We start from the raw sequence: 26,977 nt of genomic DNA, 5'->3' as shown, positions 1-26,977 counted from the left end.
GGAAGAAAGTGGGGTAACATCTTTAGAAAGTACTGAGAGAAAAAAGGCAAAATGAAGAATTTTTCAGACATGGAAAAGGTGAAAGAATGTATCACGAGAAGACCTGTATTATAAGAAATGTTAACAGAAATCTTTTAGGTAGAAGAAAAGTGATGCCAAATGGAATTCTGGATCTACCCAAAAAAGGAAGAGCACTGGAAGTGGTGGCTCTGCGGGTAGATACAAAATACTTTTGTCCTTTTAAAAACACAAAATATCCTTCTTGAGTATATAAACCAAAAAGTATCTAAGACAGGTCTCAATTAGTTTAGAAGTTTATTTTGCCAAGGTTAAGGATGTGCCTGTGCCTTTCTCTAAAGATAGTTTTGAGGTCTTCGGTATTTAAAGGAGGGAAATGCAGGCTGGAGGGGAAAGAGGGAGGGGATGGTCACATTATTGAATCCATATGTTACAAGAGAAAAGGAGCAAGTAGGGGAATAGTCAATTATGTATTTGTCTTGTGCTCAGTAAATTGACCCTTTATATAATAGAAGGAGAACATAAGAGTAGCTACCTGTAGAGGTATTTAACCCTTTATCTGTAGCTATCTGCTTAGGAACAAAAGGAGAGGCAACTTCTTGCATGACTCAGCTTTCAGCTAAATTATTTCCTTTTGGCGTAGTGGTTTGGGGTCTTGAGTTTGAATTTTCCTTTCATAAGTACCTCACCAGAAAAAAAAAAAAAAATCTTTAAGAAACAAGTCTTGAAGTCCCTCCCTTCAGGACTCCAATTACACATTCTTGAATTAGGCCACCTAAAGTTATCCCACAGTTCACTGAGGCTTTCTTCATTTATGTAGAGAACAGGGTCTTGCTGTTTCCCAGGCTGGAGTGCAGTGGCTTGATCTTAGCTCACTACAGCCTTGAGCTCCTAAGCTCATGTGACCTTCCCACTTCAGCCTCCTGAGTGGCTAGGAGTACAGGTGCGCACCACCACATCTGGCTAATTTTGCATGTGTGTGTGTGACATGTTTTGCTATCATTTTCTATTTTTTTCATATTTATTTTTTTTGAGACGGAGTCTCACTTCTGTCGCCCAGGCTGAAGTGCAGTGGTGTGATCTCAGCTTACTGCAACCTCCGCCTCCTGGGTTCAATCAGTCAGGCCCCTGAAATGATTTCTATCTCTGCCATTTCAGCCTCCTGAGCACCTGGACCATGGCCAGCGAATTTTTGTATTTTTAATAGAGACAGGGTTTCGTCATGTTGGCCAGGCTGGTCTCGAACTCCTGACCTCAAGTCATCTGCTCGCCTTGGCCTCCCAAAGTGCTGGGATTACAGGCATGACCTACTGCACCTGGCCTATATTTTTCGTATTTCTTATGCTTAGGGTTCATTGATCATGGATCTGCAAAAATATAACATATAAAGTTTATAACGTCTGTGGAAGTAAAACATGTGACAATAGCACAAAGGCCAAGAGGAGAGAAGTAGAAGTATATCACTGGATTTTTAGACTATATATGAATTGTTATAATATCATTTGAAGGTAGACTGTGATAAGTTAAAGTTGTATACTAATAAAGCCTGGCAATCCCTAGGTTAATGCAACAGTTATAACGAATAACTTTAAAAGGAGATAAAATGGAATTATAAAAAATTCCTGGCAGCATGGTGGCTCTTACCTGTAGTCCCAGCTACCTTGGAGGCTGATGCAGAGAGAGGATTGCTTAAGCCTAGGAATTTGAGGCTGCAGTGAGCTATGATCACATCATTGCACTCTAGTCTGAGCAACAGAATGAGACCCTGTCTCTTAAAAAAGGGAGGTGGGGAGAGAGAGAAAACACTTTTTAAAACTTAAAAAGCAATTTCTAATCCAAAAATAGAAAAGAGGAAAAAGGAAACAAAGAATACAAGCAACAAATGGAAAAGAGATGATGGATTTAAACCCAACTGTAGCTATATTCATATTACATGTAAATGATTTAAACAACCCAATTATAAGACAACTGCACTTCTTGGCTCTTCAGACACTCCCCTCTTATTCTGAGTTTGCATCTTAAAATTCCTCTTGCCCTAAACAGTGAGTCAGCCTTAGTTCATGTGTTAATGCCTTCTGAGATTTGTGAGGGAGACTTCATTTACGGGTATAAAGCCTTTCCATAATGCCCCAGTGCCCAATGGGTAGGAATTTTAATCTTCACAATACCTTGTGTTTACCCCATAAGAAAGAGGATGAAAACGAAGAAAGATAAAGGAAAGTACACATTCTGGTCTCTGGCCTTGGTTCAGGGGACAAGAAAGGTTAAGCAGTGGTTCTTAATGGGGTAATCTTGTCCTCAAAGGACATTTGGCAATGTCTGGAGACATTTTTGATTGTCATGGAGGGGGTAATGTGAGGAAGGGTGCTACTGGCATTTGGTGGCTAGAGGCCAGGGATGCTACTAAACATCCTATAGTGCACAGGACTGCCCACCACAGTGAAGAATTATCTGGGCCAAAGTGTCACTAGTGCAGAGGTTAAGAAACCCTGGGTTACAGATAGGATAAGAGTGGGAATGGGAAGTTCAGAAACCATTTCAGGGGCATGCCTTCTTTTGTTTTAGATAATAGGTTTGGAGACGATCAGAGGAAGTTTCCTTCTCAATCTGAGTATACTCAAATACTTCCCAGAAAATATTGCATTGTATATACTTCTAGCATGTATCACATTGTATTATAGCTTACCAGCTTTTATGTATCTCTCATACTGTAAATATGATAAACTTGAGGACAGATATTATCTGGATATTCATCTTTGTACCCCAAGATCTTAGAACTTAAAACAATGTTAACCTGTGGTGCCTTTCAAATCTATGATCATGTGAACCGGATGAATAAATAAACTGTCTTAATATTGTATCTGTAACTCACACTTATTAAACCCAGAATAAATTTCTGGGGATCCTAGTGGATCTATCTGTGGTGCCTCACACCTGTCTTCAGTGTGGAAAGGCTTAGTATATAACTGCTTAGGCTGGGCATGGTGGCTCATGCCTGTAATCCCAGCACTTTGGGAGGCGGAGGTGGGCGGATCACAGGGTCAAGAGATCGAGACCGTCCTGGCCAACATAGTGAAACCCCATCTCTACTAAAACTACAAAAATTAGCCAGTCATGGTGGCATGCACCTGTAATCCCAGCTACCTAGCTACTTGGGAGGCTAAGGCAGGATAATCGCTTGAACCCGGGAGGTGGAGGTTGCAGTGAGCGGAGATGGCGCCATTGCACTCCAGCCTGGGTGACAGAGCAAGACTCTATCTCAAAAAAAAAAAAGAAAAAAAAAAAAGTAACTGCATAACACATTTATGGGAGTGTAAACCAGGTCAGGGTTATATTTGTTTTTTATACAAGTGAATACATAGTCATAAGATACTAAAACTTGGCAGTTTTCTTTAGCAACTACACATATTTCTATATGGACCTTTGGGTCTGCCTCTGATATTGTCAACTTGGGAGCAGCCAATGACTACTTTCTTCAAAGATACCTCTTCTTTAATTGATTGGAAAAAATACCATTTGTGTATGGTACCCAATTTGGATCTCAATTTGGATAGAGGTATATCCTCCCTCTCTCTGCACAGGAATGAAGAAACTTGAAGAATATTAGAGAAATGAAAGGAAATACGAATAGAAAGTGTATATAAAAATATGACCAGAGATATGGCCCAGGTTGGGGTTTGAGGGTCAGGGTCTGGCCAAATGTGAGAGACCACTTGAAGTGAGGCAAACAGGTGTCAAACAGGCAAAGCTCTTTCAGAGCTTGTTTTGGCATTGCATGTTTTTTTGTTGTTTGTTTTTGTTTGTTTTGTTTTGTTTTTTGAAACAGAGTCTTGCTCCGTCGCCCAGGCTGGAGTGCAGTGGTACAATCTTGGCTGGCTGCAACCTCTGCCTCTTGGGTTCAAGTGATCCTCCTGCCTCACCCTTCCGAGTAGCTGGGATTACAGGTGCCCACCACCATGCCTAGCCAATTGTTTTTTGTATTTTTGGTAGAGACAGCGTTTCCCCATGTTGGCCAGGCTGGTCTTGAACTCCTGGCCTCAAGTGGCCCACCTGCCTCAGCCTCCCAAAGTGCTGGTATTATAGGTGTGAGCCACCGCACCCGGCCTGGCATTGCATGTTGATACTGGTTCTCCTCTTACTTCCTCTGCTGCCTCCTCTATTCCTGGTCCTTCTGTTAGATACTTGTTCAGAAGAGTTCTAATGTACCTAATCTGTCAACTCTGGGCCTTTACAAAGGTAAGGGAGCAGTGATATTTCTGAACTACTGTGGAAGATAAATGCTTCATAATGAACTGAGAAAATCACATAAAATTCCTTAGAAACAATTAAAACACATACAAGTGCAAGATATAATAGTATTAGGCCTAGGAAGCGGACTGTAATATTCACATAAACTCTAACCATTCCAGCTTTGGGTGAATCATGCTAAAAGTTGGAGGTTAATAACTGAGCTAATAAAACTGTGAAATTGGAGTATGTGACCATGGGCTGATATCTAGGAGGGGTTGCAGTTTTGAGATTGACTGTTCTAACTAGAATCCTATGAAATTTAGAAGGTAGTCTGGTCTTCTGGCTCCTGAGGAAGATGACCAATAGGGAAGAGGTATTCTGCAGCTATGACTGGTATGAGAAGATTGAAGCCTACTGGGATGGGGCAGTATCTTAGAGGGAATGATAGACTCCACCGATTTCGAATAGAGATATGACTGGTGAATTTCTAGGGCTCTCCATATCTCCTTTTCTCTTTCATTTTTGTTTTTGGGCTTTGCTGGTTTAGTTTTTTACCAATTCATGGTCCTGAACTTTCTCAGTTAACTTTGGAAATGGATAATGTAGAAAATGTCCCTTCATCTCCCTCCCTTATTACTCTAAAGGACAGAACAAGGATCCATATGAAGGTACTTCTCTACATGGATCTGAAATATAGGACTATCCTGATTGTATTCTAAAGGATCAAGGTGCTAGAAAGTGACCACTGGGCAATGGATTACATTTGGGGATACAAATATATAGTACTGGCGCTAAAAGCAGATTCTTTAGTCAGTCTAGCAAAATCTAGAACTCAGTTCCACCATTTACTGGCTCATGCTGAATGAGGTATTTAACCTATCTGTGCCTCTTTTCTTATCTGTAAAAGGGCATAAGAATAGGTCCTATCCAATAGTGTTGTTGTAAAGTCTAAATGTGGAAATAGTACATAAGCATTTGATGCAGTACCTGGCACGTAACACAAGTTAGCTGTTGTCATCACACTTAGGTGAATCTAACCTCTTACCAGCCATACCTGCCTTAGAAAGTTGTACAAGGAATCAATTAATTTATTGTGTAGTGCTTCTCAGTAATGTAAAGGAGTGTTGTTTGGTTTGCATTTTACATACCTAGTTACTATTTCCATGTTCTTCCTGTGAATCATTATGATTTGCTTCCATCATGTGGATAGAGAAACAGGTTCAGGAGGGTAAATGAGTGTTTGAATTTAGATCTCCTATTCTCAGATCCTTCTTTGTTCAGAATACAGGTTCTGTAGTCACTTTGTATTTCGAGGGCTTTACTTATCTTAGAAATTCATGTAATATCTTGTCCTCTAGATTTGGTGCTTCCAGATGTGAGTTATCGGGCGGAATCCAGTGAGGGGGATCAGTCTCATAATATGGACCCTCAAGGACAAACTCTGCTGCTTTTTCTCTTTGTGGATTTCCACAGTGCATTTCCAGTCCAGCAAATGGAAATCTGGGGTAAGTATAAGAGAATGGGGTTGCCAGCTTGGGTGTGCCAAATGCTAAGAGAGAGGGAAACTTTGTGTAATGCACACATGTAAATTAGATATATTTCTGTAGAATAAAGAAGTTCAGTGAAAAACCCTGCTTAATAAAATAAATATATCCTATAGAAAATATTCATATATTGATGCATTGCTTAAATGACGACGTTTCTAGATCTGGTTGGCCAGAAATCAGCAGACACTTCATATATATTGCTCCCTAGGGATCAGCAGTTCTCAATGTTAGCTGCACAATATTACCTGAAGAGCATCTAAAATGCTCATTCCCCAGAGATTCTGATTTCCAGATGGACTGAGGTGGGGCTCAGGGCTCAGTATGTTTAAGAAATTTTTTTAATTTTTAGAGACGCTCTGTTATCAGGCTGGAGTGCAGTTGCGCGAGCATAGCTCACTGCAACATCAAACTCCTGGGCTCAAGTGATCCTCCCACTTCAGCCTCCCAAGTAGCTGGGCCTACAGATGTATGCGACCGCACCTGGATAACTTTTTCAATTATTTTTTGTATTATTATTTTTTGTATGGAGGTCTTGCTTTGTTGCCCAGGCTGGTCTCGAACTCCTGGCTTCAAGTAATCTTCCTTCCTTGGCATCCCCAAGTGCTTGTTGGTATGTTTTTAAAGTTTCTCAGGCCAGGTGCAGTGGCTCACGCCTGTAATCTCAGCACTTTTGGAGGCCGAAGTGGGTGGATCACTTGCAGCCAGGAGTTCAAGGCCAGCCTGGCCAACACGGCGAAACCCCATCTCTACTAAAAATACAAAAATTAGCTGGCATGGTGGCGGCTTCTTGTAATCTCAGCTATTTGGGAGGCTGAGACAGGAGAATCTCTTGAACCCAGGAGGCAGAGGTTGCAGTGAGCCGAGATTGTACCACTGCACTTCAGCCCGGGCAAGAGATTGAGACTGTGTCTCAAAAAGTAAAATAAAGTAAAATAAAATAAAATAAAATAAAACTTCTAGGGTGATTCTGATGTATAGCAAGGCTTGGGAACTTTTCATCATCATGCTGCCTTTCCAGGCGGATTTTAAAAAAATGCACACCTAACTAGCCGGGCGAGGTGGCGGGCGCCTGTAGTCCCAGCTACTCGGGAGGCTGAGGCAGGAGAGTGGCGTGAACCCAGGAGGCGGAGCTTGCAGTGAGCTGAGATCCGGCCACTGCACTCCAGCCTGGGCGGCAGAGCGAGACTCCGTCTCAAAAAAAAAAAATGCACACCTGTTCTTATTCAGGTATGCAACAAGGAACCTTTGGTGTTTATCTGTTAGATGGGTGATAATTTGTTATCAATCAGAAAGGTTATCTATGATAGAGATAAAACAGTGGTTTCATTTTCTGGTCCATGAAACACATGCATCAGAATCACTGGATGATGATGATGATGATGATGATGATTATTATTATTATTTTTGAGACAGAGTCTCCCTCTGTCACCCAGGCTGAAGTGCAATGGCGCGATCTTGACTCACTGCAACCTCCACCTCTCGGGTTCAAGCGATTTTCCTGCCTCAGCCTCCTGAGTAGCTGGAATTACAGGCACATGCCACCACACCTGGCTAATTTTTGTATTTTTAATAGAGACGGGGTTTCACCATGTTGGTCAGGCTGGTCTCGAACTCCTGACCTCATGATCCACCCGCCTTGGTGCCCCAAACTACTGGGATTACAGGTGTGAGCCACTGCCCCTGGCCATTATTATTATTTTTGTAGAGACAAGGTCTGAACTCCTGGGCTCAAGTGATCCTCCCACCTCGGCCTCCCAAAGTGCTCGGATTACAGGCATGAGCAACACACCTGCCTCAAGTGAGTCTTAAATATAGTAAAACTTGAAAACCACTGAGCATGAGCAGGAGTTGGCTTCTTTATTTTAATCCAGTAAACCCTGAGATGTAAATTTAAGTGTTTCTCAATGCCCTTCTAATCTTTGAGGAAAGTTACAGGGAGAAGTGGAGCTTATACAAATTTGGGGAAAAGTTTGTAAGCCTCCCTTTTGGTGCTTCTGATATGTCTCTGTGTTCTCCTTTCTCTATGGCCAGTGTGTTTTCATGGGACTCTATTCAGGCACTCCAGTGCTATTTGGTGTGGCCCTGCTCCCACTGAGTCATAAGAAAAAGACTGCTTACAACACCAGACCAAAAGAGCTCATGTCGACTGGTGTCCATTATTTATTGAACAAACCATTGTTGGCTGTGGTATTCTTCCTGCTACCTTCCTTCTGAGCCTCTCAGCAGTAAGATAAGGCAAACTTTTCCCTGCCTTTTCCCAAAACGTGCTGTACACACTGTAGGAGAGAAGCACTGTTTCCTGGGGCTCTGGCTTGTAGCTGTTTATTTGAGGAGCTAGTGGTCTTTGGTGCATGGCCGTTCCGATGATTAATGCCGGGGAATGGAAAATAGATATCTAAACTAATGTGAGGATTCCTAGGGCTGTTCCCTGTGGCCTATGCTCACACAGACAGAGGCTGGTAAGAGCAGCAACTTATTATTGTGGAAAAGACATCAGGGTGGAATCAAGAGACTTGGGTTTAATTTTAGCACTGATACCAACTTTCTCAGTGATTTTTGGGAAGCATGTCACGTAAATCTGAGCCTCCCTTTTCATATCTTTAACATGAGATTGTTAGGCTAGGCCCCATCAAAGGCCTTTCCAGGTCTAAAACTCTCTTAAGACTTAAGATCTGCTACCTTCTGGCAGTTTTTTTTTTAAGGTCTGCCAGAAGGTAATCCTCAGATAATGTAAGCCTGATAACATGTTCTGATCCCTAGTGAACATTCCTTAAGAACTCAGATTCCTCAGAAACACAGTATTATCATTCTTGTACTACTGTGATAATCTGTACACTTCTGTTTAGCTTGACTCTGAAGGCCTGCAATATCTCAGTTGTTGTACTCAGTGTTGGATTTAAAAGAAATTCATCAATGTATTAGTAAATACAGTAAGTCTCTCACATCTTACACATCTGGTAATTTAAGACTAGCCTCTGAAGAAGTTGCACAGTGAGGGGAGGTAGATATAGACATGGTGATAATTTTACCTTATCTTCCCCCTTTCTCATATCCTTAAAAGCTTTCTCTAGAACCTCTTCTTTTAGGAAACAGATTGTTCAAAATTAGTCTGTTTCCATGTGTCTTTAAGAAAATTACTTAATTGGCCTTATGCCCACCTACCTTGTCATGGTAACTTTTCTGTGATTAACTCATTTTTTTTTCTTGTGACTAACTCATTGTTTTCCACAATGTCAAAAGCATTTTTTGATGGTCAAAATTTTAGGAATGAACTTTGACTTTTAAATTAAATGTCTGATGGGTGCAGCACACCAACATGGCACAAGTATACATATGTAACAAACCTGCACGTTGTGCACATGTACCCTAGAACTTAAAGTATAAAAAAATAAAAAATAAAAAAAATATCTGCTTTCAAAAGGGATCTGATTTCTTGAAGCTATTCTTAAAACCAAACTATGGAAAATACCAATCTAGATGATATATTAACATAGCAATAGCAATATTTTGAAATTGTACAGTGTATATTTCAAAACACTTCATGGGCCAGGCACCGTGGCTTGGCACCTGTAATCCCAGTACTTTGAGGGGCCAAGGCAGGAGGATTGCTTGAGCCCTGGAGTTTAAGACCAGCTTGGGCAACATAGCGAGACCTCGTCTCTACATATAAAAATGTGCCAGGCATGGTGGCTCACACCTGTAATCTCCACACTTTGGGAGGCCAAGGCGGGCGGATCACCCTGAGGTCAGGAGTTTGAGACAAGTCCGGCCAACATGGCTAAACCCCGTCTCTACTAAAAATACAAAAATTAGCTGGGTGTGGTGGCAAGCAGGTGCCTGTAATCCCAGCTACTCAGGAGGCTGAGGCAAGATAATCACTTGAATCCAGGAGACGGAGGTTGCAGTGAGCTGAGATCATGCCATTGCACTCCAGCTCAGACAACAAGAGCAAAACTCTGTCTTAAAAAAAAAAAAAAAAAAAAAGCCAGGCATGGTGGTGGTGCACACCTGTGGTCCCAGCTATTCGGGAGGCTGAGGTGGGAGGATCACTTGAGCCCTGGTGGTCGAGGCTGCAGTGAGCCGAGATCGTGTCACTGCGCTCCAGGCTGGGCAACAAAAAAGCCCAGAAAACACTTCATGTACATTATTGCAGTTTATCTACACAACATACCTCTGAGAGCAGGTGGTATAAAGTCATTTTCTATACTGAAGAAAAGATATCATCACCACTAGTTGATGGCAGAATTGACCCTAGAATCTATGTTCTCCCTGACTCCAGCTCCAGAATCCTTTTGAGCTCACCATATATTACCTTCCCTAACAGGAAAGCCTCATGGTGCCTTATGGTAGAAAATGTTCTTCTGGCTTGCATTTTTAATACAGTCCTGGAAAAAGCCAGCCAGTTTTAGGCTGCTTCATTATATAATTCTGAACACTGTAAACAAAGAATAATCAAGAAAGATTTTCTCCAGGTGACCTGTAAATTTGGCTTCCTGTGCCTGCTGCATCGGGATCATTACATGGCGGCCTATTGTTTGATGGCATAATTTTTTTGCCTGTTGCTCTCACGTTAGCTTTTCTGAATGAGGCTGAGCAGTGGTGCCCATGGTTACTTTAACAGAGATAATCCCCCATTTAAAAGGACCTCATACCAACAGTTCTGTGTCATCTTTGTGAATTTTAACCTTTTCTTTACCACAGTACATCTGAAAGCACTGCCACAGCAGTGATGTTCACATAGATGTAGAGCAGGGTTAGACACACTCTATAGGATATTTGCTTCTCCCTTTCTCCTCTCCTTTGGAGTCACTGGAATTGTTTATAGTACATGGTATGTATATGAATTAAACAGGATCCATTATTTGTTTCTTTAAAAAATAATGTCATTCTTCACCTTAATTTTCCTGAGCTTTCTTAGATTTATAAGTGGGAATTGGGTAGGTTTGTAAGTTGCTGGGAGATTTTGTCTTAAAAAAGGTAATTATTTGTGGATATGTAGGGGTCTCTTCTTCCAAGAGGCATCTTTTCCACTCCCAGTCCTGACTCAGAGCACATGAACAGCAATCTTGAAGTAGTTATCCTCGCTTATGGTTAATCCTTGGATAATGCAAGCCTGATACCATGTTCTGAGCCCTACTGAACATTCCTTAAGAACTTGATTCCTCAGAAACCAGTGTTATCATTCTTGAACTACTGTGATAATTTGTACACCTCTGTTTAGCTTGATTCTGAGGGCCTGCAGTTTCTCAGTTGTTGTACTGATCTCAGTACAACATCTCAGATGTTATATTGGATTTAAAAGAAATTCATCAATGTACTAGTAAAGTGTCTTAAATCTTACACATCTGGTAATTTAAGACTAGCCTTTGAAGGACTTTAAGACTACCTTCTCCCTCCCCTTAGGAGTCTATACTTTGCTCACAGCTCATCTCAATGCCATCCTTGTGGAGAGCCACAGTGTAGTGCAAGGTTGCATCCAGTTCACCGTGGACCAGGTCTTGCAGCAACATCACCAGGCTGCCAAGGTAATAAGGAATTCACAGCCTCTTTTCTCCTATTCTTTAAGAAAAAGATAGCAAGCATATATAGCAGGCACAGGGCCCAGGAGCCCTTCTTCCCTTAATGCCCCTTCCTCTCTCCTGTCACCTGGGTGATCTTATAACGCTGCATCTAGCCTACAACTCAAACTTTAGCTTAAATGGATCACTGTAACCAGTGATTAGTAGGTGTGTTTGGGTAAATAAGGAAATAGTTAATAGGGAAAAATGGCTGATACCACACCTCTTCCTTATCCATATAATTCCCCTTCCCACACAGACTTCTGGAGCTGCTGCTTCGCTGTGTCTTACGTTCCTCCCCCATTTTCCTAATATTTTACACTACCACCTTCTCTCCTTACCTGATTTTCTAAATCCATCCATCCTGTGTACTTTTGGTAGCACATTTCTTGCCTCATATGGCCCACTTTTCAGGGAAAAAACAACCACACTAAGAGAGCAGAACTAAAAGCTGTTTTTTTTTTTCAAATAGTGTGTTTTTTTTCTTGACCAGTGTCCCATTGCTTGTCTTCTCTAAATGTGTCTGTGTCAGTAAGCCACCTCTGTGAAATGTGAGAACATTTTAAAATTTTATATTAATTCCCTAAATGTTATGGTATAAAAATATGTGAGGATCTCAGTAACTTTTGTTGATGGATAGGAAGAATTGTTGAAATCCTGCTCTGATGGAAATGTGTGGGCCCTCTGGGATTCTCTAAACCACATCTTGGGATTCACGCAGTCTTCCCCTTACTTGTTATGTTTCCCAGGCTCAGCAGAAACTACAGGCCTCACTCTCAGTGGCTGTGAACTCCATCATGAGTATTCTAACTGGAAGCACTAGGAGCAGCTTCCGAAAGATGTGTCTCCAGACCCTTCAAGTTAGTAGGAGATTGGGATTGGGGATGCTTAAAAGTGGGCTTTTAAGTGGGTTTGGGTTTAAAAGTGGGTTTGGGTTGGGTATGGTGGCTCATGCCTATAATCGCAACACTTTGGGAGGCCAAGGTGGGAGGATTGCTTGAGCACAGGAGTTTGACACCAGCCTGGGCAACATAGAGAGACCCTGTCTCTACAAGTAACTAAAAAATCACCCAGGTGGGATGGTGCACACCTGTGGTTACAGCTTCTCAGGAGGCTGAGGTAGGAGGATCAACTGAGCCCAGGATGTTGAGGCTGAGCCATGATCGTGCCACTACACTCCAGCCTGGGCAACAGAGTGAGACTTGTCTTAAAAAAAAAAAAAAAATTGTCCAGGGTGGTGGCTCATGCCTGTAATCTCAGCACTTTGGGAGGCTGAGGTGGGTGGATGACCTGAGGTCAGGAGTTTGAGACTAGCCTGACCAACATGGTGAAACCATGTCTCTACTAAAAATACAAAAATTAGCCAGGCGTGGTGGCAGTTGCATGTAATCTCAGCTACTCGGAAGGCTGAGGCAGGATAATTGCTGGAACCTGGGTGGGGGAGATTGCAGTGAGCCGAGATCGCCCCATTGTACGCCAGCCCAGGTGACAACAGCGACACTCCATCTAAAAAAAAAAAAAAAAAAGGCTGGGCGCGGTGGCTCAAGCCTGTAATCCCAGCACTTTGGGAGGCCAAGACGGGCGGATCACGAGGTTAGAAGATCGAGACCATCCTGGCTAACACGGTGAAACCCCATCTCTACTAAAAAATACAAAAAACTAGCCGGGCGAGGTGGCGGGCGCCTGTAGTCCCAGCTACTCGGGAGGCTGAGGCAGGAGAGTGGCGTAAACCCAGGAGGCAGAGCTTGCAGTGAGCTGAGATCGCGCCACTGCACTCCAGCCTGGGCGACGGAGTGAGACTCTGTCTCAAAAAAAAAAAAAAAAAAAAAAAGAGCCATGATTTTAATGACATTCTACTGCTTATCTTTGTAAAATGTACAGTATTTTTAGAAACATTATTTTATTTGCGCCACTGTGATGCTACATAGTACCAGGCTTAAGTTTTAAGAAATATTTGTTGAACAGTAGTATGTATACTATTTTACAAATAAGGAAACAAGTTATTTAAGATTTCTGCTTTAGGTCACACAGCTAGTTAAGAACAGAGCTAGGGTTGGGTGTGGTGGCTCACGCCTGTAATCCTAGCACTTTCAGAGGCTGAGGCAGGTGGATTGTTTGAGGTCAGGAGTTCACGACCAGCCTGACCAATGTGGTGAAACCCTGTCTCTACTAAAAATATAAAAATCAGCCAGGCGTGGTGGTGCACACCTGTAGTTCCAGCTGCTCAGGAGACTGAGGCAGAATTGCTGAAACCCAGGAAGTGGAGGTTGCAGTGAGCCAAGATCACCCCACTGAACTCTATCCTGGGTGACAAAGTGAGATTCCGTCTCAAAAAAGGAAAAAAAAAAAAAAAAAAAAAAAAAAAGGAACAGAGCTAGGACTAGATCAGTGATTCCTAATCTAATTCCTTGTTGAAGAATGCTATCTCATGGCGACAGAATACACTGGAAATAACTGAGCAACCTTAACTATTACATGTATGTGGCAATATGGAATCAGAGGCTCACGTTCAAATCCTGACTCATTGACTTATAAGTTATGTTTAGGCCTGTAGTTCTGAGACTTGTCTACAAATTGGAAAAAAATAGTAGTACCTCACAGAGTTATAAAAGTGAGAGCTAAATGTGTGCTATGGTCTGAATGTTTATATATCCCTAAAATTCATATGTTGAAATCCTAACCCCTGAACTGATAACATTAGGAGGTATGAGGCTTTGAGAAGTGATTTAGGTCATTAGGCCCTCATGAATGGGATTAGTGCCTTTATTTTTATTTTATTTTTTGAGTCGGAGTTTCGCTCTTGTTGCCCAGGCTGGAGTGCAATGGCACGATCTCGGCTCACCGCAACCTCCGCCTCCAGGGTTCAAGCAAACCTCCTGCCTCAGCCTCCTGAGTAGCTGGGATTACAGGCATGCGCCACCGCGCCCGGCTAATTTTGTATTTTCAGTAGAGACAGAGTTTCTCCATATTGGTCAGGCTGGTCTCAAACTCCCGACCTCAGGTGATCCACCTGCCTTGGCCTCCCAAAGTGCTGGGATTACAGGCGTGAGCCACCTCGCCCCGCCGGATTAGTGCCTTTATAAAAGGGGCCCCAGGCCGGGCGTGGTGGTTCATGCCTGTAAGTAATCCCAGCACTTTGGGAGGCCGAGGTGGGTGGATCACCTGAGGTCAGGAGTTCCAGATCAACCTGACCAACATGGTGAAACTCTGTCTCTACTAAAAAAAAAAAAACACACACACACACAAAAACATTAGCCAGGCGTGGTGGTGGGCACCTGTAATCCCAGCTACTTGGGAGGCTGAGGCAGGAGAATCACTTGAACCTAGGAGGTGGAGGTTGTAGTGAGCCAAGATCGCACCATTACACTCTAGCTTGGGTGACAAGGGCGAAACTCTGTCCCCCTACATCCCCACCGGAAAAAAAAAAAAAACCCAGAGAGACCCTTACCCCTTCTGCCATGTGAGGACACAGGGAGGAAGTGGGCAGCCTACAGCCCAGAAGAGGGCCCTCACCAGAACCTGACCATGCTGGCACTTTAATTTCAGATTCCCTGCCTCCAGCACTGTGAGAAATCAGTTTCTATTATTTACAAGCCACCCAGTCTATAGGAATTTGGTATAGCAACCCTAATGGACTAAGACAGTGTCAAAGTGCATAGCATATGGTAGATTCTCAATAAATGTTAGTGTTTCCCTTCCTTTAGGAATGTGTGCTGACCAACTGGTATTATCAATGGGCAATATATCATTCCATATTTGTTGCTTCATTTTTTTAGTATAGTTTTCTTGAAAAGCTAGTATAATACAAAAAATATTTTAAAATAATAACTAGTAAAATTTATCACTATAATTTTTACTCATTATCTCATATATAGTTGTAATCAAAGCATTCTATTTTCATATATAATTTGACATTTTCCCCATTTCAACAGTCTTAGAATTTTTAGTTAATATCCCACCGTATTGTTTAAATCTAATTTAATAAACGATTTCTCTGTTAGACATTTGTTTACATTCTTGCTTATATAGTGTTTCAGTTAATACCTTTATGTAATGTCTTGCTTCTTTCGAATTATTTTCTAGAACAAATTTCTATAAATGGAGTTATGAGCCAAAGTGTATAACACATTTATAAGCTAGTGTATTTTATCATAACTTCAACTTTCTGGGTCATGTGGATAGCACAGGGTGGTGAGAAGAACACTATATTGGAAATTCTAAGGTATCCATTAAAGCCCTAACTTTTGTACTAGCTGTGAGATCTTGGGTGGGTCACTTCTTTTTTTTTTTTTTTTTTTTTTTTTTTGAGACAGAGTTTTGCTCTTATTGCCCAGGTTGGAGAGCAATGGCGCGATCTCGGCTCACCGCAACCTCCGCCTCCCAGGTTCAAGTGATTCTCCTGCCTCAGCCTCCCGAGTAGCTAGGATTACAGGCATGTGCCACCATGCCTAATTTTGTATTTTTAGTAGAGACGGGGTTTCTCCATGTTGGTCAGGCTGGTCTCGAACTCTTGACCTCAGGTGATCCGTCTGCCTTGGCCTCCCAAAGGGCTGGGATTACAGGTGTGAGCCACTGCGCCCAGCCCACTTCTTTTTGAATTTCAATGTTCTCATCCATAAAATTAGTGTGTTGTATTAGGTTATTACCCTGGTCCCCTTTAATTCTAACATCCTATAATTATCTATTTAAAAGTAGAAAGCTGTTACCTATTTCCTGTGGGTGCAAACTGTATTATTTTGTTCCTCTCCTCCCTAAAAGACTTGTCAGAAAAAAAAAAAGAGTCTCATATCAGCCTCAGTTATGCAGTAGAACCTGTGCTGTCTTGGAAACTCTTCTTATAGAAGAGCAGTTTATATAACCCCTTCATGAACAGATGGATCTTCTGGATATTTATCTCCTACAGAGATGGGAGAACAGGCCAGGTGCAGTGGCTCACACCTGTAATCCCAGCACTTTGGGAGGCTGAGGTGGGTGGATCACCTGAGGTCAGGAGTTCGAAACCAGCCTGGCCAACATAGTGAAACCCGTCTCTACTAAAAATACAAAAATGAGCTGGGTGTGGTGGTGCATGCCTGTAGTCCCAGCTACTCGGGAGGCTGAAGCAGGAGAATCACTTGAACCTGGGAGGCGGAGGCTACAGTGAACCAAGATTGTGCCACAGAACTCTAGCCTGGGTGACAGAGCGAGACTCTGTCTCAAAAAAAAAAAAAAAAAAAGATGGGAGAACAAAGACCTTCTTTGAAGGATCTTGCTTAGATGACAGAAGTGGGAAGACATATAGGAGTCACAACTGCCTGTCTTATACCAAGTAGCTCAGGCCTTCTTTTTACCTCTCCTGCCTTCATGAAGACTAAGAAAACTCCTAACTTTAATGGCTTGCCTACTATATGCCTCCTCTTCTCCCTGTATTAACTGTGTGTGAGAGCTTCCCCCCTTGGTTTCCAGTATTGGAACTCAGCATGTTCTATTTCTGGCCCATTTTAGGCAGCTGACACACAAGAGTTTGGGACCAAACTGCACAAAGTATTTCGTGAGATCACTCAGCACCAATTTCTTCACCACTGCTCATGTGAGGTGAAGCAGGTAAGTGTAAATAATCAGTACTTTGGTGGGAATCTTCCATTTTGATATATGGGAATCCTGAATTGAGGGTGGGTAGGTACAAGTGTTTCAGACTGCATAATCTGAGGTCAGCTTTTCAGCAAGGAAGTCTGTGAAACAAAATCATCTGTTTTCTATCTCTCAGGAACAACTATCCCACTGGTTGCCTGGTGTCCAATATCTTGAAAGCCGTTGTTTCATACGTTGTATCCAGGATTTTTGTTATTTCAGGCCCAAGGGTAGATTCAGTCCCTGTTACACCATCTTGTCCAGAAGACACTGTAGGATAACTTCATCTTTAATCTCTCTTATTTATTCATCCTATAATTTTAGTTCCAGATAAGTCAATCCTACTGACTGGAGCCAAGAGAGCCAGAAAAGTGGGCTTCAGTTAGATGACTACCACCAGCTAAACTTGGAATCTGGAGAAACAGAATTTCCTGCTAGGATCTCCCTTCACTCATTAGAGGAGACCATCACAAAACCAGTTAAAAGCTATTTGACCTCCTTGAGGGTAAAGACCCCAACTAAGAAAATTCTAGATCTCCAGCATCCAAAAAGGTGCAAAGATAAAAGTGGATTTTTTTGTTTGTTTTTTTGGGGTTTTTTTGGTTTGTTTTTTTTTTTTGAGATGGAGTCTCCCTCTGTTGCCTAGGCTGGAGTGCAGTGGCATGACCTCGGCTCACTGCAACCTCTGCCTCCCAGGTTCAAGCGATTCTCCTGCCTCAGCCTCCCGAGTAGCTGAGACTACAGGCGCCCACTACCACGCCAGGCTAATTTTTGTATTTTTAGTAGAGATGGGGTTTCACCATGTTGGCCAGGCTGTTCTCAAACTCCTGACCTCAGGTGATCCGCCCACCTTGGCCTCCCAAAGTACTGGGATAGCTCAAGCCACTGTGCCCGGCCCATAATTGACTTTTTTTTTTTTTTTAATTATTATTATACTTTAAGTTGTAGCATACATGTGCATAACGTGCAGGTTTGTTACATATGTATACTTGTGCCATGTTGGTGTGCTGCACCCATCAACTCGTCAGCACCCATCAACTCGTCCTTTATATTCTTTACGTCCTTGCCATAATTGACTTTTTAAAGCACAAATAGTAACACTGTATTATAATATTTATTACCTATGGAGAAGTAAAATATATGACAATAATAGCACAAAGACCAAGAGGAAAGAAATGGAAATATACTATTGTAAGGTATTATACTATATGTGGAGTGATATAATACTAATTGAAGGTAAACTGATAAATCAAACCCACAGTGAAATACCACGTTATATTTACTACAACATTATTATTTAAAAAATAGAAATTAAGCATTAGTAAAGATGGGGAGAAATTAGAATCCTTGTGCATGTTAGGTGGGAAAGTAAAATGGTACAGGTGCTGTCGAAAAAAAAATAAAAATAAAAAATAAATAAATAAATAAAAGGAACCAGCTGGACATGGTGGCTCATTCCTGTAATCCCAGCACTTTGGAAGGTCAAGACAGGTGGATTGCTTGAGCTCAGGAGTTCAAGACCAGCCTGGACAACATGGTGAAACCCTGTCTCTACAAAAAAAGAAAAAGAAAAAAAATTAGCCAGACATGGTGACATACACCTGTAGTTCTGGCTACTTGGCAGGCTAAGGTGGAAGGATTGCTTGAGCCTGGGAGGTCAAGGCTGCAGTGACCCAAGAATGTGCCACTGTACTCCACCTGGGTGACAGAGCCAGACACTGTCTCAAAAACAAATAAATAAAAGGAACCATTAAAATAACACAACAAGGCCGGGCGTGGTGGCTCACGGCTGTAATCCCAGCACTTTGGGAGGTCGAGGCGGGCAGATCACCTGAGGTCAGGAGTTCGAGACCAGCCTGGCCAACATGGCGAAACCCCATCTCTACTAAAAATACAAAAATTAGCCGGGTGTGGTGGTGCGTGCCTGTCATCCCAGCTACTCAGGCGAGTGAGGCAGGAGAATCACTTGAACCTGGGAGACGGAGGTTGCAGTAAGCCGAGATCGCGCCATTGCACTATAGCCTGGGCAACAAGAGTGAAATTCTGTTTCAAAATGAATAAATAAAACAAAATAACACAACAAGGAGTTGTAAGTCAAAAAAGGAAATAAAATGAGAATCATAAAAACTCAACCCAAAAGACAGAATGGCCAGGTGCAGTGGCTCACACCTCTAATTCCAGCACTTTGGGAGGCTGAGACGGGCGGATCACTTGAGGTCAGGAGTTCAAGGCCAACATTGTGAAACCCCATCTCTACTAAAAAAATTAAAAATAAATAAAAATTAGCCCGGCATGGTGGCTCGCACCTGTAGTCCCAGCTCCTTGGGAAGCTGATGCAGGAGAATTACCTGAAGCCCAGGGGCAGAGGTTGCAGTGAGCCAAGATCGTGCTACCGCACTCCAGCCTGGGCAACAGAGTGAGACTCTGTCTCCAATAAAGACGGCAGAAAATGAGGAAAAGGGAACAGAGCACATGAGACTAATAGAAAACACTTATCAAGATGATATATTTAAACATTATCATATCAACTATTCCATTAAATGTTAATGGTCTTGCCAAGCGCAGTGGCTCAGCCTGTAATCCCAGCACGTTGGGAGGCCAAGACAGGCAGATTGCTTGAGCTCAGGAGTTCAAGACTAGCCTGGCCAACACGGTGAAACCCCGTCTCTACAAAGTATTAAAAAATTAGGCCAGGCACGGTGGCTCACATCTGTAATCCCAGCACTTTAGGAGGTCAAGGTGGATGGATCACTTGAGGTCAGGACTTCGAGAGCAACCTGGCCAATATGGTGAAACCCCGTCTCTACTAAAAATATAAAAATTAGCCAGGTGTGTTGGCACACACTGTAGTCCCAGCTATTTGGGAGACTGAACCCAGGAAGCGGGGGTTGCAGTGAGCCAAGATCACGCTACTGCACTCCAGTCTAGGCATTGCAGCGATACTCCATCTCAAAAAAACAAAAAAAAAATTGCCGGGCGTGGTGGCTCAAGCCTGTAATCCCAGCACTTTGGGAGGCTGAGATGGGCGGATCACGAGGTCAGGAGATCGAGACCATCCTGTCTAACACGGTGAAACCCCGTCTCTACTAAAAAAATACAAAAAACTAGCCGGGCGAGGTGGCGGGCATCTGTAGTCCCAGCTACTTGGGAGGCTGAGGCAGGAGAATGGCGTAAACCCGGGAGGTGGAGCTTGCAGTGAGCTGAGATCCGGCCACTGTACTCCAGCCTGGGTGACAGAGCAAGACTCCATCTCAAAAAAAAAAAAAAAAAAAAAAAAAAATTAGCTGAGGCCGGGCACAGTGGCTCACGCCTGCAATCCTAGCACTTTTTGGGGCCAAGGCAGGTGGATCACTTGAGGCCAGGAGTTTGAGACCAGCCTGGCCAACATGGTGAAATTCTGTCTCTACTAAAAATACAAAAATTAGCTGGGTGTGGTGGCACATACCTGTTGTCCCAGCTACTGGGGAGGTTGAGGCAGGAGAATCCCTTGAACCCCGGAGGCGAAGGCTGCAGTGAGCCGAGATTGCACCATTGCACTCCAGCCTGGGCAACAGAGTGAGACTCCGTCTCAAAAAGAAGGAAAAAAAATTAGCTCGGTGTGGTGATGTGCACCTGTAGTCTCAGCCACTTGGGAGGCTGAGGCAGGGAGGATCACTTGAGAATGGGAGGCAGAGGTTGCAGTGAACAGGATTGCACCATTGCACTCCAGCCTCGGTGACAGGGTGAGACCCTGTCTCCAAAAAAAAAAAAAAAAAAAAGTAAATGGTCTGAATAATCCAATTAAAAGGCAGAGATTTACACCTTATACAAAAATTAATTCAAGATGGATTAAATACTTAAATGTTAGACCTAAAACCATAAAAACCCTAGAAAACCATAAAAATTCTAGAAGAAAACCTAGGCAATACCATTCAGGACATAGGCATGGGCAAGGACTTCATGACTAAAACACCAAAAGCAATGGCAACAAAAGCCAAAATAGACAAATGAGATCTAATTAAAGAGCCTCTGCACAGCAAAATAAACTACCATCAGAGTGAACAGGCAACTTACAGAATGGGAGAAAAATTTTTGCAATCTACCCATCTGACAAAGGGCTAATATCCAGAATCTACAAATAACTTAAACAAATATACAAGAAAAAAATCAAACAACCCCATCAAAAAGTGGGCGAAGGATACAAACAAACACTTCTCAAAAGAAGACATTTATGCAGCCAACAGACACATGAAAAAATGCTCATCATCTAGGCCGGGCGCGGTGGCTCAAGCCTGTAATCCCAGCACTTTGGGAGGCCGAGACGGGCGGATCATGAGGTCAGGAGATCGAGACCATCCTGGCTAACAAGGTGAAACCCCATCTCTACTAAAAATACAAAAAATTAGCCGGGCGTGGTGGCAGGCGCCTGTAGTCCCAGCTACTCGGGAGGCTGAGGCAGGAGAATGGCGTGAACCCGGGAGCTGGAGCTTGCAGTGAGCTGAGATCGTGCCACTGCACTCCAGCCTGGGCCACAGAGCCAGACTTGGTTTCAAAAAAAACAAAAAACAAAAAACAAAAAAAATGCTCATCATCACTGACCATCAGAGAAATGCAAATCAAAACCACAATGAAATACCATCTGACACCAGTTACAATGGCAATCATTAAAAAGTCAGGAAACAACAGGTGCTGCAGAGGATGTGGAGAAATAGGAACACTTTTACACGTTGGTGGGACTGTAAACTAGTTCAACCATTGTGGAAGACAGTGTGGCAATTCCTCAAGGATCTAGAACTAGAAATACCATTTGACCCAGTGATCCCATTACTGGTTATATACACAAAGGAGTATAAATCATGCTGCTATAAAGACACATGCACACATATGTTTATTGTGGCAGTATTCACAATAGCAAAGATTGGAACCAACCCAAATGTCCATCAATGATAGACTGGATTAAGAAAATGTTGCACATATACACATGGAATGCTATGCAGCCATAAAAAGGAGATGAGTTCATGTCCTTTGTAGGGACATGGATGAAGCTGGAAACCATCTTTCTGAGCAAAACCATCATTCTGAGCAAACTATTGCAAGGACAGAAAACTAAACACCGCATGTTCTCACTCATAGGTAGGAACTGAACAATGAGAACACTTGGACATAGGGTAGGGAACATCACACACCGGGGCCTGTCGTGGGGTTGGGGGAGGGGGTAGGGATAGGATTAGGAGAAATACCTAATGTTAATGGGTGTAGCATACCAACATGGCACATGTATACATATGTAACCTGCACGTTGTACACATGTACCCTAGAACTTAAAGTATAATAAAAGACACACACACACACACACACACACACAAAGGCAGAGACTGTTAGACTGGGTAAAGAAGCAAGAGCCAACAACATGCATCTACAAGAATCTCACTTTAAATATAAAGACAGAAAAAAATTCAAAGTATAGAAAAAGATATGCCATGCTTACCCTAATAAAATAGAGCTGAAGAAGCTATTGTAATATCAAAGTAGATTTCAGATCAAAGCATATTACCCGGGATTAAGAGAGTGATTTCATAATGAAAAGATCAATTAATCACAAAGACAATAGTCCTAAACATTCATGCACATTTTTTTTCTTTTTTTCTTTTTTCCTCTTTCATGCACATGTTAAGAGAGCTTTAAAATACATGATACAGGCCGGGCACTGTGGTTCATGCCTGTAATTCCAGCACTTTGGGAGGCCAAAGTGGGGGGATCACAAGGTCAGGAGTTTGAGAGCAGCCTGGCCAACATGGTGAAACCCCATCTCTACTAAAAATATAAAAATTAGCCTGGCATGGTGGCGCACACCTATAATCCCAGCTACTCAGAGGGAGTGGGGGGTCTGAGGGAGAATTGCTTGAATACAGGAGGCAGAGGTTGCAGTGAGCTGAGATCATGCCACTGCACTCCAGCCAGAGTGACAGAGTAAGACTCTGTCTTGGGGAAGCACCGGGCAGCGGTGGGGGGTGGGGGGAAACATGATACAGGCCATGTGTGGTGGCTATGCCTGTAATCCCAGCACTTTGGGAGGCCGAGGTAGGTGGACCACCTGAGGTCAGGAGTTCGAGACCAGCCTGGCCAACATAGTGAAACCCCGTCTCTACTAAAAATACAAAAATTAGCTGGGTGTGGCGACATGCGCCTGTAATTCCAGCTACTTAGGAGGCTGAGGCGGGAGAATTGCTTGAACCCGGGAGACAGGGGTTGCAGTGAACCAAGATCACACCACTGCACTTCAGCCTGGGCGACAGTGAGACTCTGTCCCAAAGAAAACAAATAAAACCATGATACAGGGGGGCTGGGAATGATGGCTCACGCCTGTAATCCCAACACTTTGGGAAGCCGAGGCAGGTGGATTACTTGACCCCAGGAGTTCAAGACCAGCCTGGGTAACATGGCAAAACCCCGTCTCTACAAAAAAAGAGAAAAATTAGCCAGGCATGGTGGCACATACCTGTAGTCCCAGCTACTTGGGAAGCTGAGGTAGAAGAATTGCATGAGCCCAGGAGGCAGAGGTTGCCATGAGCTAAAATCACATCACTACACTCCAATCTAGGTGGCAGCGAGACCCTGCCTCAAAAATAAATAAAATAAATAAATATACATAAAACTAATAGAACTATAAGGAGAAATAGACAAATCCAAAATTATATTTCAAGATTTCAACAATAATTCTCTCAATAATTGATAGTTTTGATAAGTAGAGACAAAGTCAGAACAATGCTTTCAATCACTTTGACCTAACTGGCATTTATAAAAACACTCTGTTCAGCCACAGAAGAAGAATATGCATTCTTTTCAAGTGCATAAGGCACTTTTAGCAAGATAGAACATATTCTAAGGCATTAAATATGTCTCAATACATTTTTAAAGGATCTAAGTCATAAAAGTATGTTTCTGACTATAATAGAATTATTACAGCAAAATCAGTAACAGAAATCTAGAAAATCCCTAAATATTTGGAAACTAAATGACACATTTTTAAATAACCTATGAGTTAAACACAGAAATCAAAGCGATATTAGAAATATTTTAATTAAATGGAAAAGCAAATTATCAAAATTTGTGGGATGCAGCTGATGTAGTATTCAGAGGGGAAAATGCCTGTGTTAGAAAAGAAAAAAAGGCTCAAATCCATGATACCACTTTCCAACTGAAACTGGAATAAGAAGAGCAAATTAAACACAAATTAAACAGAAAAAATGAAATAATAAAGATCAGAATGGAAATCAGTAACATAGAAACCAGAAAAAAACAATAGAGAAAAATCAATGAAACTAAAAGGGGGCTCATTTAGAAGATTAACAAAATTGATAAACATTTAGCCAGACTAATCAGAATAAAAAGAATGAACACAAATTGTCACTATCAGAAATCAGAAAGGTAGCATCAGATATTAAAAGGATTATCAGAATATTTTGAACAACTTTACAGTACATTTGACAACTTAGATGAAATGGACAAATCCATTGAAAGATACGAAGTTCACTCAAGAAGAAGTACCCCATGCACCTGATAGTTCTGTATCTATTTTTAAAATTGAATGTTTAAAAATCTTACCATAATATCCTCAATATATAAAGAACTCTTTTTTAAAACTCATTAATAAAAACACAACCCAGTTTTTTTAAATGGGCAAAATATTTGAACACACTTCACAAAAGAAGCTACAGATACACAAATGGCAGATAAAGATGTAAGATGCCCAACATCATCAGTCGCAACAAAAGTTCAAAGAACCACAATGAGGTAATCATTTCACACCACTGGAATAAAAGGACTGACTATGCCACATGTTGACAAGCATGTGGAAGAATGAACTCACATACACTGTTTGTGGAAATGAAAAATGGTACAAGCACTTCGGAGAACAGCAGTTTCTTAAAAAGTTAAATACACACCCATCCTATGACCGAATAGTTCTTTCACTCCTAGGTATTTACCCAAGAGAAATGAAAGCATATCTCCACACAAAGACTTGTACACAAATCTTCATGGCCCTTTTGTTATAGCCCCCAAAATGAGAAACAACCCAGTATCAACAGGGAAATGGATAAACAAATTGTAATAGATTCATATAAAGGAATACTATGTGGCAATAAAAGGAAAGAACTATTGATACACACAGTGACATGGATGAATCTCTGAGTAGCATGGCGCATGAAAAAATGGAGAAATAAAGGAGTACATACTGTTTGATTGCACTTACATATAATTCTATAAAATGCCAACTAATCTATACAGGTCAGTGGTTACTAGAGGATGGGAGGTGGAAGAGTTGGAGGGAATGATTATAAAGGACAGCAGGACACTTGCAGGGAGATGAGTATGTTCATTATGTTGACTGTGATGGTTTCACAGGTATGTACATGTGTACTTAAAAACTGTACATTTTTGGCTGGGCACAGCGGCTCAAGCCTGTAATCCCAGCACTTTGGGACGCCGAGGTGGGTGGATCACGAGGTCAGGAGTTCAAGACCAGTCTGGCTAAGATGGTGAAACCTCGTCTCTACTAAAAATATTTTAAAAATTAGCTGGGCGTGGTGGCAGACCACTATAATCCCAGCTACTTGGGTGGCTGAGACAGGAGAATTGCTTGAACCCAGGTGGCAGAGGTTGCAGTGAGCTGAGATCATGCCACTGCACTCCAGCCTGGGCGACAGGGTGAGACTCTGTCTCAAAAAAAAAAATGTACATTTTCTATATATGCAGTTTACTCTGTTAGTTTATATCTCAATAGGTATAAAAACTATAGACACTATTTCTAAGAAATGAGTAACGGCCTTTGGTACCTCCACTGCATCTACTCTGTACCTTGTACTTCTGCTTGCCTGATTGGGTGGGGAAGTTCAGGTGCCCAGGCACCCAAGAATCAAAGCATCTCGTGGACTTGACCATCCTCCTTTTCAGTGTGACCAGAGAGGCACAGAGCAGCAGTAAAGCCGTCGGTGCTCCCTTCACCGCACCTTTCATGGCTGGCTGTGCTTTCTAGGATGCACTTCCCAGGAATGCGTCTGCCATTCCTTTCAGCTGCTTCACCGCACATACTCTTGCCAGTTTCCCTCTGACTTGGAAAGCTGCTGTCCACGCCTTGCGCAAATAAAGCTAAAATCCATTATATCAGTTTCCTGGGAATGCTGTCAGAAATTAACATCCACTTGAAGGTTTAAGAACAACCCAAAGGCCGGGCACGGTGGCTCAAGCCTGTAATCCCAGCACTTTGGGAGGCCGAGACGGGCGGATCACGAGGTCAGGAGATCGAGACCATCCTGGCTGACACGGTGAAACCCCATCTCTACTAAAAAATACGAAAACTTAGCCGGGCGAGGTGGCGGGCACCTGTAGTCCCAGCTACTCGGGAAGCTGAGGCAGGAGAATGGCGTAAACCCGGGAGGTGGAGCTTGCAGTGAGCTGAGATCTGGCCACTGCACTCCAGCCTGGGCGACAGAGCGAGACTCCGTCTCAAAAAAAAAAAAAAAAAAGAACAACCCAAATTTATTCTGCCACAGTTCTGGAGGGCAGAAGTCCAAAATCAAGGTGTTCGTAGGGCCACACTCCCTCCAAAGTTACTAGAGGAGAGTGCTTCCTTGCCTTGCCTCTTCTAGCTTCTGATAAAAACTGTTCCTTGGTTTCTTGTAGCTTGCATAACTCCAAACTGTAACTCCATCTTCACATTGCTTTCTCCCTGTCTCTCAAATCTGTGTTTTTTTTGTTTTTTTTTTTTTGAGACTGAGTCTTGCTCTGTCGCCTAGACTAGGGTGCAGTGGCACGATCTCGGCTCACTGCAACCTCCACCTCCTGTGTTCAAGTGATTCTTCTGCCTCAGCCTCCCGAGTAGCTGGGATTACAGGCGCCTACCACCATGCCCGACTAATTTTTGTATTTTTAGTAGAGACAGGGTTTTGCCATGTTGGCCAGGCTGGTCTTGAACTCCTAACCTCAAATGATCTGGCCGCTTTTTGGCCCTCTCAAAGTGCTGAGATTACAGGC

General features: G+C 42.6%; 1 protein-coding gene across 1 annotated transcript in view; it reads left to right on the top strand.

The window, feature by feature from the left end:
* Positions 1 to 26,977, top strand: part of C14H11orf80 (chromosome 14 C11orf80 homolog) — a 104,128-nt gene that overhangs the window by 67,223 nt on the left and 9,928 nt on the right. The window contains exons 9-13 of the mRNA XM_050756836.1: positions 3,424 to 3,574; positions 5,607 to 5,753; positions 11,199 to 11,320; positions 12,103 to 12,213; positions 16,838 to 16,936. Coding sequence (XP_050612793.1) covers positions 3,424 to 3,574; positions 5,607 to 5,753; positions 11,199 to 11,320; positions 12,103 to 12,213; positions 16,838 to 16,936 — 630 coding nt within the window. The remainder of the gene's footprint in view (positions 1 to 3,423; positions 3,575 to 5,606; positions 5,754 to 11,198; positions 11,321 to 12,102; positions 12,214 to 16,837; positions 16,937 to 26,977) is intronic.

The sequence above is a fragment of the Macaca thibetana genome, chromosome 14, assembly GCF_024542745.1.
Source record: "Macaca thibetana thibetana isolate TM-01 chromosome 14, ASM2454274v1, whole genome shotgun sequence".
In the NCBI taxonomy this organism is placed as follows: domain Eukaryota; kingdom Metazoa; phylum Chordata; class Mammalia; order Primates; family Cercopithecidae; genus Macaca; species Macaca thibetana.
Note: the sequence above shows the minus strand (reverse complement) of the source record. Positions and strands in the feature narration are given on the sequence as shown.